The sequence below is a fragment of the Biomphalaria glabrata genome, chromosome 9 (assembly GCF_947242115.1).
Source record: "Biomphalaria glabrata chromosome 9, xgBioGlab47.1, whole genome shotgun sequence".
Taxonomy (NCBI): Eukaryota; Metazoa; Mollusca; class Gastropoda; family Planorbidae; genus Biomphalaria; species Biomphalaria glabrata.
Genome location: NC_074719.1, coordinates 42271287 through 42286129, shown reverse-complemented (window position 1 = coordinate 42286129; position 14843 = coordinate 42271287). Strand labels below are relative to the sequence as shown.

The 14843-nt window shown below is 37.2% G+C and overlaps 1 protein-coding gene across 1 annotated transcript; it reads right to left on the bottom strand.

The window, feature by feature from the left end:
* Positions 1-3889: 3889 nt before the first annotated feature.
* LOC106061514 (uncharacterized) lies at positions 3890-8911 on the bottom strand. The gene is made up of 3 exons (XM_056042276.1): positions 8762-8911; positions 6724-6932; positions 3890-4335 (listed from the first exon to the last, which is right to left on the bottom strand). Exons 2-3 carry the CDS (start codon positions 6913-6915, stop codon positions 4033-4035), a joined length of 495 nt encoding a protein of 164 aa, XP_055898251.1. The 5' UTR covers positions 6916-6932; positions 8762-8911; the 3' UTR covers positions 3890-4032.
* Between the last annotated feature and the right edge of the window lie 5932 nt (positions 8912-14843).

The following is a 14843-nucleotide window of genomic DNA, read 5'->3' as shown; positions in this document are numbered from 1 at the left end:
GATCGCAAGGTTTTTTCTATGTGGATTCAATGTTAAAACTAGTTTTACGAATTCTGTGTGTGTGTTTGTATTGCCTGGTGTAACCCACTGTATTATCGGTACATAGTACATACTTTGCCCGATTAAGTCTGAACTTCTACTCCCAATGCCATCAATGTGGAGAGTCCGTGGAAACAGTGTCACATTTCTTGCATTTTGCACGGATGTCCCCAACTCCCAGAGTATCTATTTAGTCACTGGATCTGTATGTAGACTACACTTGCATTTATCGAAAGGGATAAGTTATTATTGGTGGCCTTGAGTCAGATTTACAAAACAAGTGTAATAATTCAATGATATCAGTTAGGCCATGTTAACATTGAATCATATATCATTATTATCAATTAATAATAATAATAATAATAATTTTATTTATAGAGCGCTGTTAACAAACAAAGTGTAGGCTCAAGACGCTATGATAACATTACAAACACAAACACGACAGCTAACATGACAAGCTAATCTAAAAAAGTTTTAAACAGATAGGACTTAGTGTTCCACTTGAATGTAGTGAAGCATGTTGTCTGTCTGAGATCAATGGGGAGAGAGTTCCAAACCTTTGGTCCGTGCACTGAAAAATCCCTCAGCCCGTAGCTTTTGAGGGACAGACTTGGCACCACTAGAAGCGTTGAGTCCATTGAGCTCTCTGAGGGATATATGGAGTGATCAGTTCGCTAAGGTTTGCTAAGGTATCTTATCTTATATAATACAGACGTTACTTCAAAAAAGAAGATGATTATGTCCTACGCGTCATGCATTCTGTCATGCATATTAACCAATGACTTAAAGTCTGCCAAGTCACTGGTTTTCCTGGCTAGCTCAGGCAACCCATTCCATGCTCTAATAGCGCTAGGGAAGAAGGAGTATTTGTACAAATGTGTCCTAGCATATGGAACGAGTAATGTGCCTTTATCTTTTTGTCTTTCTGAGTATTTTATTAGGTTTTGTTTTTTGTATTTGAAGATTATGGTTCAGTGTTTTATGTATAATTGATACTTTACTTTTACGTCTTCTGTCCAGAAGGCTTTCTAAACTTAGTGATTTTACTAAAGATGTTAGTCTAGTCAAATGTGAATATTCGTTTGTTACGAATCTCACTGCTCTATTTTGTGTTTAAGTTTCCTAATGTTTTTTTGAGTTGAGGGGTCCCAAACAGAGGATGCTAAAAGAGCTTTTCATTGTTATATATACACTGATGACAGTTCACTGGTTACATATGAATATAAGTAATTTAATAAATTAATAACTGTAATAAATGTAATAACATTAACAGGGCCGGTCTTAGGCCACTGCAACCTATGCTGCCGCGGTGGGCCCCGCGCTTTCATAGGCCCCGCGCGATGCGAATTCTAGGTGTAACTTATTATATTAAACCATTTAAACTTAATATTAAAGGGTTCTTGGAATTCTCCTGAAATCATCAAATGTAAGAAAAAGTCATGAAAATCTGCAGAAATTATTAAATCTTCTAAAAATTGATAAAAATCTCCTTAAAAGAGACAAAATTGTCATTTCGGGGTGTTATTCAATATGGAAAACGACAATCCTACTCGCGATTTAAAAAAAAACGGCATTGTCAGCTTTCATTTAATAAAAATGTAATAATAAGCCGAATTTTAACCAAAACAAGAAGTTTTAATTTACTTAATTTACTTTAATAGTCTATTTCGACCTCTTAAAAAAAAAAAGCGATATTTTGTTAGTCGATAGTAAATCTAAAAGGCAGATCTGAATATTTATCGGCTTTTTGTTGGAAAACTACTACCTACTGTAGATGGCTCATAAAGTTAATTTTTAACAGTGATTTTGCACTTAGTAAACTATAAATAAAATGCAAAGACGAATTTATTTTCTAAAACAAAGTCTTAATTTTCACTTTTTTATCGTTATCACAACCCAAATTAGGCCCCGCAAAATCCGTTTCGCATAGGGGCCCCGCAACCTGTAGGACCGGCCCTAAACATTAATACAATACATCTCCGTATATTGTATCATGTCGTATCGGCAACACTTGTATGACGTATACATCTCATCCTTTCGGAGATAGAGTAGTGGTTCTTGGTAGTATGAAGTTCATAGTTTCTGATACTGATGCTGAACATATTGAAATCTGCACCCCTTTTCACATGTTTAAGTGAACCATATTTAAAAAAAAATATTTTTTTATTGAAATAAATGAGAAAAAAATCCGACCTAAAAAAAAGAAGAGAAGCATTTCTCTAAATTCAACGAATACGGGAAAGTGTTAAATAACAAGTTGAGAAACACTTGTGCAATTCAATAATTTGTTGGTTAATAATGATTTAGTTTGGTACCAAATAAAAAACAGTAATTTATTGATAGATATAGTTGTAGGTGCAGAGTTCTTTCTTTTTGTATAATTTGTATTTATTTTTGAAAGTTTTTAATTTTTATATTTTGTTTTTCCTTTCTTTCCCTTCATTTGACAAACAAACAAAAAACAAATCGTAAAAGAAAGACATGGGAAAGGTTGCTATATGCTTTTTACTTGTTCATTCTTTTCATCCGTCTTGCGAGTTTAGATCTAAAAAAAACTGGAAACAAAAATCCGATTTCATGACAGACGAAAAGACCGACTAAATTTAATTGTGGCCTTCCCCCGTGTGGAGACGCGAAAGATTTCTTTTTCTATTGAAATTACCAATTTTTTGCACATAGTATTTTGTTTTATAAAATAAAATAACATGTCTAATGAGATCAAGCCGCCATATCAATGAGGATGTATTTAAAACAGAAGATGTTTTAACTTTTCAGAGAATTTGTACCGAAAAAACGTAGAATTTTTTAGAAAATTTTTAGAAAAAAAAAAACAAAAAAAAAAAAAACAAGGTTACAAAAGACAGTTTGTGTGGAAACACAAACTCAAAATCGGCCCCCGAAGTAAAATGTTTTACATAATTCGGATAATCCTTCAGAGTTGAAGATAGTTTACTTCCTAGTCCAAACCTCCCGCAGGACGACGGGGGTTGGGAGCAGGCACGGTTTGAACCTTCGATCGTCGATAAATCCAAACGACAGTCCAGCGCGCAAACCGCACGACCAGTGGTCCACCCAGGTAGGCTTCATTATTTTCAGAAAGAAAATCCGAATGAAATTATATCAAAGACAAATGAGAGATAAGAATGGAGAAAGAAGGTTAACAGATCTTGTGTAGTGCCCCAACCGTCCCGCAGATCAAAGGATACGTGAAAGTGAATGTAAAGTTAGATGTGACCCTGGCCTAACTAGTTTGTGGTCTATAGGGCAGATGATGTAAAGTTCATCTGTTTTTGTGGCCTACGGTTAACGAGGGTGTCATGTAGCCAGCACAACGACCAACCGCCTTTGCTTTTCCCCAACTAATGTCAGGTAACCATTAGAGCTGGGTAGACTCAGAAGTTGAAAATCCCAGTCTTCACCAGGATTCGAACCCGGGACCCTCGGTTCGAACTAAATAAGTTAATTGTTTTGAAAAGGCTCAATCTCTCTGTTCTACATAGAAAAAGTGATCACGAAAATGATGTTTATAAGATTACTATTCGTCTTAAATTAGGTCTAACATATAATGCATACTAATTAGCTTTTTCTTATAAAAAACTGCTTGCATAATTAATTTTAAAAATTAGAATTTTCGCTTTCAGGAAAAAAAAAAGTAGCCGTTGCATCAGAACTTTGAATGGTCTAAAATATTGTGAAGTCGGATTTTTAATATCTCTTCTAGTTTACGAGATCTAAACGGGACGGACGGACAGACGGACAGACGGACAGACATTTCGCACAAAACTAATAGCGTCTTTTCCCCTTTCGGGGGCCGCTAAAAAGTCAAGCATCAAAAAATAAACACGTAGGATTTATGTATATCTGTATTCTTTAATTTAACTTCAACATTTCCAATTAAGCAATAAAAGTTAATGAGATTGATGTAATGACATTTTATTAAGTGTTTAGTGGAGGTCCCCTTGTTTGACCAACTGTACTGGCAGCTGGTACAACTTATGCAACATCTCTGCTTGCAATAGCTGCTACTCCAGGAGCCCAATTGGCAACATCTTCCCAGAAGTCTCTTTTTTTGAGTGCCAGTGACAGGTCCTTGCGTCTAACATCCCTTCCGTTAGCGGCTGTCGCCACATCTCCAGCTATTTTAGCCCATTTGGCAACATCTTCCCAGAAGTCTCTTTTTTTGAGTGCCAGTGACAGGTCCTTGCGTCTAACATCCCTTCCGTTAGCGGCTGTCGCCACATCTCCAGCTATTTTAGCCCATTTGGCAACATCTCCCCAGAAGTCTCTTTTCTGTAACTGAAAAGAAAAAAAAATAAAGTAAATAAATTATATACGTTTTTATACCAACAAATTGAAGAAGGAGGTCCAGGTAAAACTTCCTATCAAAGACCCTTTTTGAAGAATGTTACGCAAGTGGCAGCACCGCGCTGTTTATTCCTTAGTTTATCTGGTCACAAGGTTATTACCTTAGTATAATGTACTTTTTCGTGGTAGATTTATACTATGTAAACTTTGATCGAAATTTTTCACGTTTCCATATTTAACCCGTGATGAGATTCATTCCGGTTTCTCACTTGTTCTTGTGTGAAACTGTAACTCTGTTTTAATAATTTTTAACTGCGCAATATTTTGTTTCCGTCTTAAATTTATATTTTCGGTTAGCATCGATTTTATATTTTATTTGGGACAAAACTATTCACTTCGCATAGGGCCTCCTGTTATCTAACGCCGGCCCTGATGTGAGTGTGGATGGGGTAGTACATGAGATAGAGTCTTGAGCAGCTTAGGAAACACAAGTGAAGCCGAAATTTCTCATCAACATCGTGATTTTAACTTTTAAGATGCGTGTGGTAGTTTATCCTCTAAACAACAGAATTGTGATTCCATTGTGTAGGAACTCATTATTCAAACAGCTCAGCAATTTAAGAGTTAACGCGATCCCGTTGCTAGGTGGACAAACGGATTTAGCTGTTCAGTCGTGCATTACGTTGAAAGCTTAAGGTTTACCCTCCCTTCCCCCCCCCACCCCAACAAAAGAGAAAGGAGAGAGGAGAGAGAAGAAGAGAGAGAAGAGGAGAAAGAAAAGGAGATAGAAGAGGAGAGAGAAGAGGAGAGAGAAGAGGAGAGAGAAAGTGAAAGAGGAGAGGAGAGAGAAGAGGAGAAAGAAGAGGAGAGAGAAAAGGAGAGAGAAGAGGAGAGAGAAAGTGAAAGAGAAGATGAGAGATAAGAAGAAAGAGAAGAGAGAGAGAAGAGGAGAGAGAAGAACAAAGAGAAGAAGAGAGAGAAAGTGAGAGATAAGAGGAGAGAGAGAAGAGGAGAGAGAAGAGGAGAGAGAAGAGGAGCGAGAAAAGCAGAGAGAAGAGGAGGGAGAAGAGGAGAGAGAAGAGGAGAGAGAAAGTGAGAGAGAAGAGGAGAGAGAAAAGGAGAGAGAAGAAGAGAGAAAAGAGGAGAGAGAAGAGGAGAGAGAAGATGAGAGAGGAGAAAGAAGATGATAAAGAAGAGGAGGGAGATGAGAAGAGAGAAGAGGAGAGAGAAGAGGAGAGAGAAGAGGAGAGGAGAGAGAAAATGAAAGAGAAGAGGAGATAGAAGAGGAGAGAGAAGAGGAGAAAGAAAAGGAGAAAGAAGAGGAGAGAGAAGAGGAGAGAGAAAAGGAGAAAGAAAAGGAGAAAGAAGAGGAGAGAGAAGAAGATAGAGAAAAGGAGAGAGAAGAGGAGAGAGAAAATGAGAGAGAAGAGGATAGAAAAGAGGACAGAGAAGAGGAGAGAGATGAAGAGAGAGAAAGTCAGAGAGAAGAGGAGAGAGAAGAGGAGAGTGAAGAGGAGTGAGAAAGTGAGAGAGAAGAGGAGATAGAAGAGGAGGGAGATGAGGGAGAGAGAAAGTGAGAGAGGAGAGAGAAAGTGAGAGAGAAGAGGAGAGAGAAAGTCAGAGAGAAGAGGAGAGAGAAGAGGAGGGAGAAGAGGAGAGAGAAGAGGAGGGAGAAGAGGAGAGAGATGAGGAGAGAGAAGAGGAGAGAGAAGAGGACAGAGAAGAGGACAGAGAAGAGGAGAGAGAAGAAGAGAGAGAAAGTCAGAGAGAAGATGAGAGAGAAGAGGAGAGTGAAGAGGAGTGAGAAAGTGAGAGAGGAGGAGATAGAAGAGGAGGGAGATGAGGGAGAGAGAAAGTGAGAGAGGAGAGAGAAAGTGAGAGAGAAGAGGAGAGAGAAGAGGAGGGAGAAGAGGAGAGAGAAGAGGAGGGAGAAGAGGAGAGAGATGAGGAGAGAGAAGAGGAGAGAGAAGAGGAGAGAGAAGAGGAGATAGAAGAGGAGGGAGATGAGCGAGTGAGAAAGTGAGAGAGAAGAGGAGAGTGAAGAGGAGAGAGAAGAGGAGAGAGAAGAGGAGGGAGAAGAGGAGAGAGAAGAGGAGGGAGAAGAGGAGAGAGATGAGGAGAGAGAAGAGGAGAGAGAAGAGGAGAGAGAAGAGGAGATAGAAGAGGAGTGAGAATGTGAGAGAGAAGATGAGTGAGAAAGTGAGAGAGAAGAGGAGAGTGAAGAGGAGAGAGAAGAGGAGAGAGAAGAGGAGAGAGAAGAAGAGAGAGAAGAGGATAGAGAAGAGGAGAGAAAACATGAGAGATAAGAGGAGAGAGAAGAGGAGAGAGAAGAGGAGAGAAATAGAGAGAGAGAGAGAGAGAAAATTAAATGATACTTACGCTATCTAAATAATCGTCTACGGCATCCCAATCTATATCATATTCCAATTCGATATAATCTATGCCATCTACATCATTGTCTACCTCACTAGGCGCGTCGTCTACATCACTAGGAGCCGTATCGACCTCATCAGATTGACCCAGCACACAGAACAAACCCAGCAGGAAAACGTAACCAATTTTGAATAGCATGATGATATGATGTTAAGCTGAAAATAAGAATGAACTATACAAATAACAGTGTCAGGTCTAAGCCACCTTTGAACTTGGATCTTTATAATCTTTGACTTTTTTTTTTACTTCACGCATTATTTTTTATTATTAGATCCTATTAACTAACACTTTTGTCCAAATCTAAAAATATTTTAAAAAAGCAATTTAAGCTCAAAATTTAAAATCAAGAAAAGGAAAAAGCAGCAATCAGCTTCGTATGTTTGATATGTCTCCAGTACGATCGGATCTCAAAAACTAAAAAGAAATATTTATATATATAATCCCATTTCTTGATATTTTGCAGCTTGAAAAGTTGTGGTACAACGACTACTATTTTGTTTTCTAAAAGCAAACCGTTTTTTTTTAATTTTAAATCGTTATGTAAGTCATTTTTTCATTTAAAAAAAACACTTTTAGAACAATAATTAAATCTAAGGTAGGCTACACTAACAAAAATATATTTTAAATATATTTTAATAGTAACAGTTATTGAAATATATCTGTAAAATATGTTACAATTATGTAAAAATGTTAAACATTAAATATGATAACAATTATTAGTGCGTTTCCTGAAACATATGCTACTTAAATTGAATAGAAACTATCTTTTGTTTTTAATACCTAAGAAATCATATTGTTTGTAAATGTCATTCATATGTTGTTTTTTTTTATTGAGTTTCTTTCTTATGCATTGATTTTTGTGCAGTGGCATGCCGCGCAACAACAGTAAGCTACATTAATTACCAGGAAGTCTTAAATAATCTGATATTAATTTTTTTAACATACATACAAAAGAGAATGTATTGAAAATCTGATTTCACTTTTTTAAATCTCAATATCTGGTAATAGGCTGTTCCAAATTTGCAAAAAAAAAAAACCGTTAAAACCAAATGATGGCTTGAAGTCGTTCTCCTGGCTTATGTAACATTTAATTTTTCTTCCCAAAATTTTTAAAAATCTTACTATCCATAACATGTTGTTGCGAATTTTTTAAAAATGAAAAACATATTAACGCTAAAAGATTCAAAATCCAAAAATCGATAATTGATTGTTCAGGGTTTTTAAGGATTACAATTTGCTTTTTTAGATTATTTTTGTTTCACAAAGCATCTCAAAAGTTTGGTTATCAATAATTGGCCACCCAGTGGGTGGTTTTAAAAAAGCTATTTTTGATTTATATTACATTTAATTTAGTTCTCTAAAAAGGTCATTATCGATAATAGGTAGTTTCGGATTTTATTTAAAAAAAAAAAAACACTACTAACGCTACATGAATGTTAAAAGCAGCTTTGTAACCTATTATACGTTTCATTTTCTTCTTAAATCGTAGAGAAACTTTCATTATTGGCAATTGTTTGTTTTGTTGTTTGTTTTTATTTAATTATTATCTAAGTATTGTATGAATTATATCTTGTGAGTTACTTTACCACTAGTTTTCATTCCAAAAAATTACAAAAATCTCACTATCGCTAAAAGGTTTTACAAAACATTTTGTTCATATTAAAAACAAATTAAAGCCAAAAGATTTAATTACATTCTCTCTTCTTTATTCATTTTAAGTAAAGTCGTTTTCTATCACGAGAATACTTTGTTTATGCTCTTGTTGAGATGATCTATTCAGCCTATCAATATATATAACCTATAGATTACCATTTAATTAAGGCATTCGAGGTTTTAATTTCAAATAACTTAGTCTTTTAATCCACATTACTAAGCCAATGCCAACACTTAAAAAGGCGCTCTGCTAAATAGTTAGCCTTAAGTGCATATGACACAGATATAATCAGCTGATGGCTTTGATAAATAATAATATAAGAGATCTTACCACAAAACCTCTAAGCTTCTGGATACGCTATTCTGTAATCTTCTGGATTATATATACTGTTAATCCGCGAAAACTTGGCGTTGAAAACAATTTGCCTACCCTGATTTTTACACTGTCAACATAATGAATTTTCTCACTCAACAGGTTGTCTATTAATTCAATACGGATATCAGAGAAACTATATCCTCAATAATGTCTGTTCAGCTGTAACCCTTCTATCAGGGCCGGCCTTAGATAAGTGGAGGCCTTAGGTGAAGTGAATTTTGTGACGCCCAAAGGTAAAAGAAAATTAAAAGACAATCAGAGATAAAAACAATTAACCAATTTATTTAAAACCTAATGTACTGTAACAACCGCGTTGGGCACAATTTTCGCTATTTCTCTAAGAAAATCATTTTGAGTCTCATGCGAGGTACCACTTCCAATCCGCGGCCCTAGGCGGCTGCCTAGTTTGCCTATGCATAACGCCGACTTTGCTTCTGTCACGAATCACAAGTTTCAAAAATATACTATGCGTATAATAAATACAACTTTAAGTATGCAAATATTAAAAAAGAGAAAGGAGCTCCGAAATAAAAAGATATCACTGACTTAAGGGGGGGCCTCAAATGAGTGTCCGAAAATTTTTTTTTACATTAAATATTGTTACGTTCTCTCTCTTAATCAGGCGTTCTGTAAACACTGCTAAACACACAACACATCAACAACTTGCCGACAAGGCTCCAAATAATCTGGTGCTTTAATAATGGTCAATTAAAGCAGCCAATATGACACAATTGGCAATACATCAACACTAAAAATGAGATACTGTACATCACCGTACTAAACTAATAAACTCTACATTCTCTATCTCTTTCTGGACTCGTACATTCACTTCAGGACTCCACTAGGACCGACTTCATGGCAGACTTAACATTCCTGGTCTCCTCGATGTCCTGTCTTGAACTGCACTGTATTACACTCAGTGTCTCTGGTCCACGCAGGCTTGTGATCAGATGACCATAACCCGGATCCTATTCACGTGTATAGTTCATGCCAGTACTGTCCCTTGCCCTTCGATATAACACGCTAAACTGTATTACTGGCCTGTGTCACATATGTCAGCTAATCACATACAGTTAACCCTATTGCGTCGCGAATAAGTTACAACAATATTGTCAAAATGTCAAAATGCGGGGGCCCCTAAAGAGATCAAACCTAGTTACGCCACTGTCGGGATCTTTAAAAAAACTGTGCCACGGAGAAATAATTGTTGCCATTGCTCTCAATTTCTTTTTTCGTATCTCTCTGCTCCTACTTTTAGGTGATAAAAAAAATTATAGCTATCAAGAACAGAACCTGCATTGTTGAACTCAATCAGATATATCAATCTGGTGACAAAATATCATTAGTCATGATAGCATAATAGTAATAGGACAAGAGAGATATATGATATGTAAACCAGAAATAAAAACATTAAAAAATAAAAAAAAAATTAATCACAAAACTAATACGAAATGTAATTGTATCAACTAGTTTGTACCAGTCTTGCAATTAATTTATAAGACTAAGACTAAGACTGCTTTATTGATCCTTACGGAAATTTGTTGTGATTACAAGGACTCGTTTCTCATATAAAGACAACACAACAGAAAAATACACATAAATACAACAGACAACATAAAGAGTTCATTCAGCGACTACAAACAGGTATCTTGGTGCATTTCATGTTCCCTGATCAATGAGTGGCGGTGATAGAGTCTGACCGAGTGAGGTACGAACGAGTTTTTGTACCGCTCCGTTCTTGTTTTGATTGACAGCAGTCGCCCACTTCGCGACGACCTGACGTAGTTCTGATGGAGTGGGTGGCCTTTGTCTTCCATGATTTTTTCGATTTTTCTTAGGCACTTTTGTTCAAAAAGTTCCTTTAAATGTGGTAATGTTGTGAGTGTAATTTTTGATGCTTTTTTAATGATGTTTTCTAGACGTTGCAACAGTTTAGATGAGGCGTTGCCTTGCCAACAACTTATTCCGTATGTTAGCAGATTTTGTACAGTCGCGCCGTAGAATGTCTCAAGGATCTTCTTGTTTAATTTAAAACTGTTGAGTTTGTATAGAAAAAAGAGTCGCTGGGCTGTTTTCTTTGTCAGAGTTCCAAGGTGGTCTTCCCATGAAAGCTTGTTGTTGATGATAATGCCTAGATATTTATATGCCTTTACTTGTTCTATAGATATAATAGATCTAGATAAAAAAACAACCAATCTGTGCGATTAGAGGTATTTTTACCATTTGTTTTTGTCTAGCGCTATTTCATACTTTTAGCTTTCTTAATATGCAATGATCCTATCACTTGTCTGGACTAGTTGGGAAAATTGGGGGGGGGAGGGTCGAAAGAAACGGGTACCTGGGCGAATTTTACTTTATCGATTTTAAAAGCAATATACAAACAAAAGGTTAGGGAAATGAGGTAAATTGGAACTCAGATCTCAGGCCTCCTTAGACAGACATTCTAGCCACTCTGCTAGTGAGGTGTATATGAAAATAGAAGATTGTATAGTTATGTATTGTTTCTTTCAAACTTACTTTAAAGCGGCGACCAATGAGGGGGACTAATTCAACTTATACCATCACATAATCAAGTAAAATTTCTTGGCCTTGTTCGAGATATCAAACAAAATAATTAATTACCAATAGTCAATTAACTAATTGGTTAATTTGTTTTACTGATATTTTTGTTGTTGTTGTTGTTGTTGTTGTCATGTAGAAGAAATAATTGTGTAAAATTTCAACTTGATATGAGATTGGGTGTCAGAGAAATAACGTGTACAAACTTATTACCAGACAGACATAGTGAGTTGATATAAGCTTAATAAAAAATATATAGATCTAGAGTATCTTTATACTTATTTCTTTTAGTATGTTTATTATGACTGTTTGGCTGGATGACTCCAATTGACCTCTGTTGTGAATGACTCGTCAATGTTATGGAAATGGAAATGAGATGAATGCCTGGGCATTAGCTGTGGTCGAAATGATGTTGCCCAAACATCAGTTACCACCTCTTCACATAGCTGATGTATCCAAAGGAACGGCAGTGCCGATACAGTTTGGGCTCAGCGGCGTCGCAGGTTCTGCCTGGGTATAGCACTGGGTGCTGAAAACTGCCTTAGGGTCGCCAGCTCCTGATTCTTCCTCAAGGTTGACTCCCGAAGCCTTTCCCATGATTGGATATAGCTACAAGGCAGCAGAGGTTTGAATTCAGAGTTTTTCTTTCTCCTAGGTGGGTAGCCAGCCATGGCTAACGAGCTCCTCCTGCCCGAAGCTTACTGGTTTACTCGCCTTTTGCCCCTTCTCCTGTTAGTGAGAACAGCTCCGCAAGACTCAATATCTGTGCCACACGTGAAGGCCAGGAGTTGCACTGGTTGTCAGAGGCTATTTGAGACGCATGCCATTAGGAAGCATTTTATAGATATTGGAGTGCTTACATCCATTACCACTTCCGGCAATGACAAACCTTGGCCCCCCATTCCCAAATTTTTTAAAATGCGGCCCTCGATACAAAAAGGTTGCTCACCCCTGCATTAGAGCATGGATCAAATTGCTACGCTTAAGTCAATATAGCCAATAACTAAACATAGTCAAATCTCTTTTTTACCTTGACGACTAGATTAACAGAAGGTGCGGTGGCTGAGCGGTTACATTAGTTGGGGAAAAAAAAGGTTGGTCGATTGTCTTGCCAAACGGGCTCGTCCGCCTCTAACGTTGTAGGTCTTTTTTTGCTACTAAACAGTACCTTACGTGACACGTAGGTACTGTACTATCGGCTTTTACTTATGACATCATTTCAGGGGCGTAGCTAGGAATTTGCCATCATTTGGGGGCCCGAAGGGCTTGCACTCTTTGGGCGCCCCTGCATTTTGAGTAATATTTAATATTTAAAGTAAAAAAAATCCTTTAGGGCTCCCCTCAAGTGGAGGCCCGGGGGAATTTTCAAATTATCCCACCCATCCTCCCACCATCCTAGCTATGCCACTGCATAATGTATTGTAATTGTTCTGCATTTTAATGTTAATACACGTAATTAATCTTTCAGAACTATTTTGTGTGAAAAAATCAACGCACTAAATAATAATAATTTCTGCTAAGCACGCTGGAGTCCGAGAGTATTAATTACGCAGGAGAACCAGAACACTTGCTATAACCATATAGTTGCTTAGACGGTCACAGACAATTTCAGTCACGGAACTTTCCTGGCTTGTCGCTATGCACTAATACTAATATTATGTATCTTCTCTCCAGATGCGCGGTCCGAATGCAGACACCAAATTGATGTTGTTGTTTTTTTTTATAAAGAATAAGTTGTGCGATAGGAGCTGCAGTTGTCCCTCTTGATTTTCGCAGATCGGACTTTCGAGGCAGGGCTATACGGGTTTTCATAATAGAAAAAAAAAAGAAACGCTTTTTTTTTTCTTTACGGCCACAAGTTGTATAATCACAGTAGCCTATTGGGGAAAACATAAATACGTCATCGTCAAAATTCTGGATGCTGATTGGCCGAATAACAGTATAACACATTAACTGGTTTAATCTAGACCAGCGGTTCTTAACCTTTTAAGCTCGGCGACCCCATTTATAAATCCCCCACTCTGCCGCGACCTCCCCCCCCCCTCACACACACACACACACATATACAGCAATAGAAGAGTAGACAATAGCAATCCACATTTTCGATGGTCTTTGGCGACCCCTGGCAAATGGTCAATCGTCTTCTGATTATGCAGGCAATAGCTCGTTGCCCAGACTAAATTGGCATGTAATAAGAGAATGGGATTTAAAAATGGTGTACATCTATGAAATTAAATGCCGCGGAATTTTAAATTCCCGGGCGGTCTCGGATTGTATTGTTTTCGGAAGTCAAGAAAACACTATATTTCTTAATTAATTTTCATTAAAAAAAAAACTAACCCCTAACCCAAACTTTATCACGACGTGTTTATCTATTCAAATCCGATAGGATGTCGTTTATTTACGAAATAAATTATGTTGATTGGTCGCTTCCGGCTACTTGTTTTTATTGATGCCAAGGTGAACTGTTCAACAATGATAGCCTCGTTGAATCGACAGGTCATAAGATGCTGTCTTTGCCGAAGCCAAACGGTATTTGAAACCAAAAATATCATGTCCAGAGCTTGCATGGTAATTGGTATCATACCGATGTCGGGAACGCTTCTGAAATATTGTGTAACTAGCCCTAGCTAATGATGGATTGCAAAGACTGAAGGTGACAAGGAAATCTACGATCGCGGGGCCCCCTTCAGGCCCCCTCCCTGATCACATTTTTTCATCATGGTAATGGTTGAAATAATAGGAAAAGTATGGTCTTCTTTAGGCGTTTCCTTGGCATAGACCTATTCGGTTTTTTTTTTGTTTGTTTGTTTGTTTTTTTTCAATACTGTACATATACCTTTGGCGTCCGCCGGAAAACCCTAGGAATACTCATGGTGTTACAAAAAAAAAACGTGTATTGCCCTTTCCGCAAAGGTCGGAGCCACTATACATATTGTCTCATTAGAACTAAATGAGAAGAAGAAAAATAATAGCATCTGCAAAAAAGAAAAAAAATAGTGATCAATTAGTAGATGCTACGTATCAAAACACTTAAAGCATGCTCAGTTTGCTATGATTCAATCTCTTTCGTGGACCAGTTGGGGGGAGGGTGCTCGGGGAGGGTGATCCGAACTTGAGCCTCCTTGTTATGTAGCCTATCCGTACCCAAGCGGTTTTTGGTCTCTCAGTTACACAGCCATTTAACTTTTTTAAAAAATTAACTGCCTAACACGACGAAGAAAGCTAAAGAGTTTCTATTTCTAATAGTGTAAATACCCTTTTTAGTTATAGTGTTATACAGAGTTCATGTAAGTTGGCACATTGAAGTTAACTTTGGAAATAAATCTAAGGGAAATAACTAAATAAATTACAGTTTGCCTGTAAGGTGATGGTTCTTATGAGAGGTCGGAGTTTTTAATGTTAGGGATCGGTTTAGTTCGAAAACTAGTATAGTATTGGTTCGGTTTGGTCAGATCTAAAGTTTGGGTTCAGGTTC

What these genes read in the sequence shown, in the direction of transcription:
- LOC106061514 (XM_056042276.1), bottom strand. Translation starts at nt 6,915, where the DNA reads ATGCTATTCAAAATTGGTTACGTTTTCCTGCTGGGTTTGTTCTGTGTG. An exon ending in TAGACGATTATTTAGATAGC is followed by an intron (nt 4,336 to 6,723) that starts GTAAGTATCATT and finishes TTTTCTTTTCAG; the next exon opens with TTACAGAAAAGAGACTTCTG.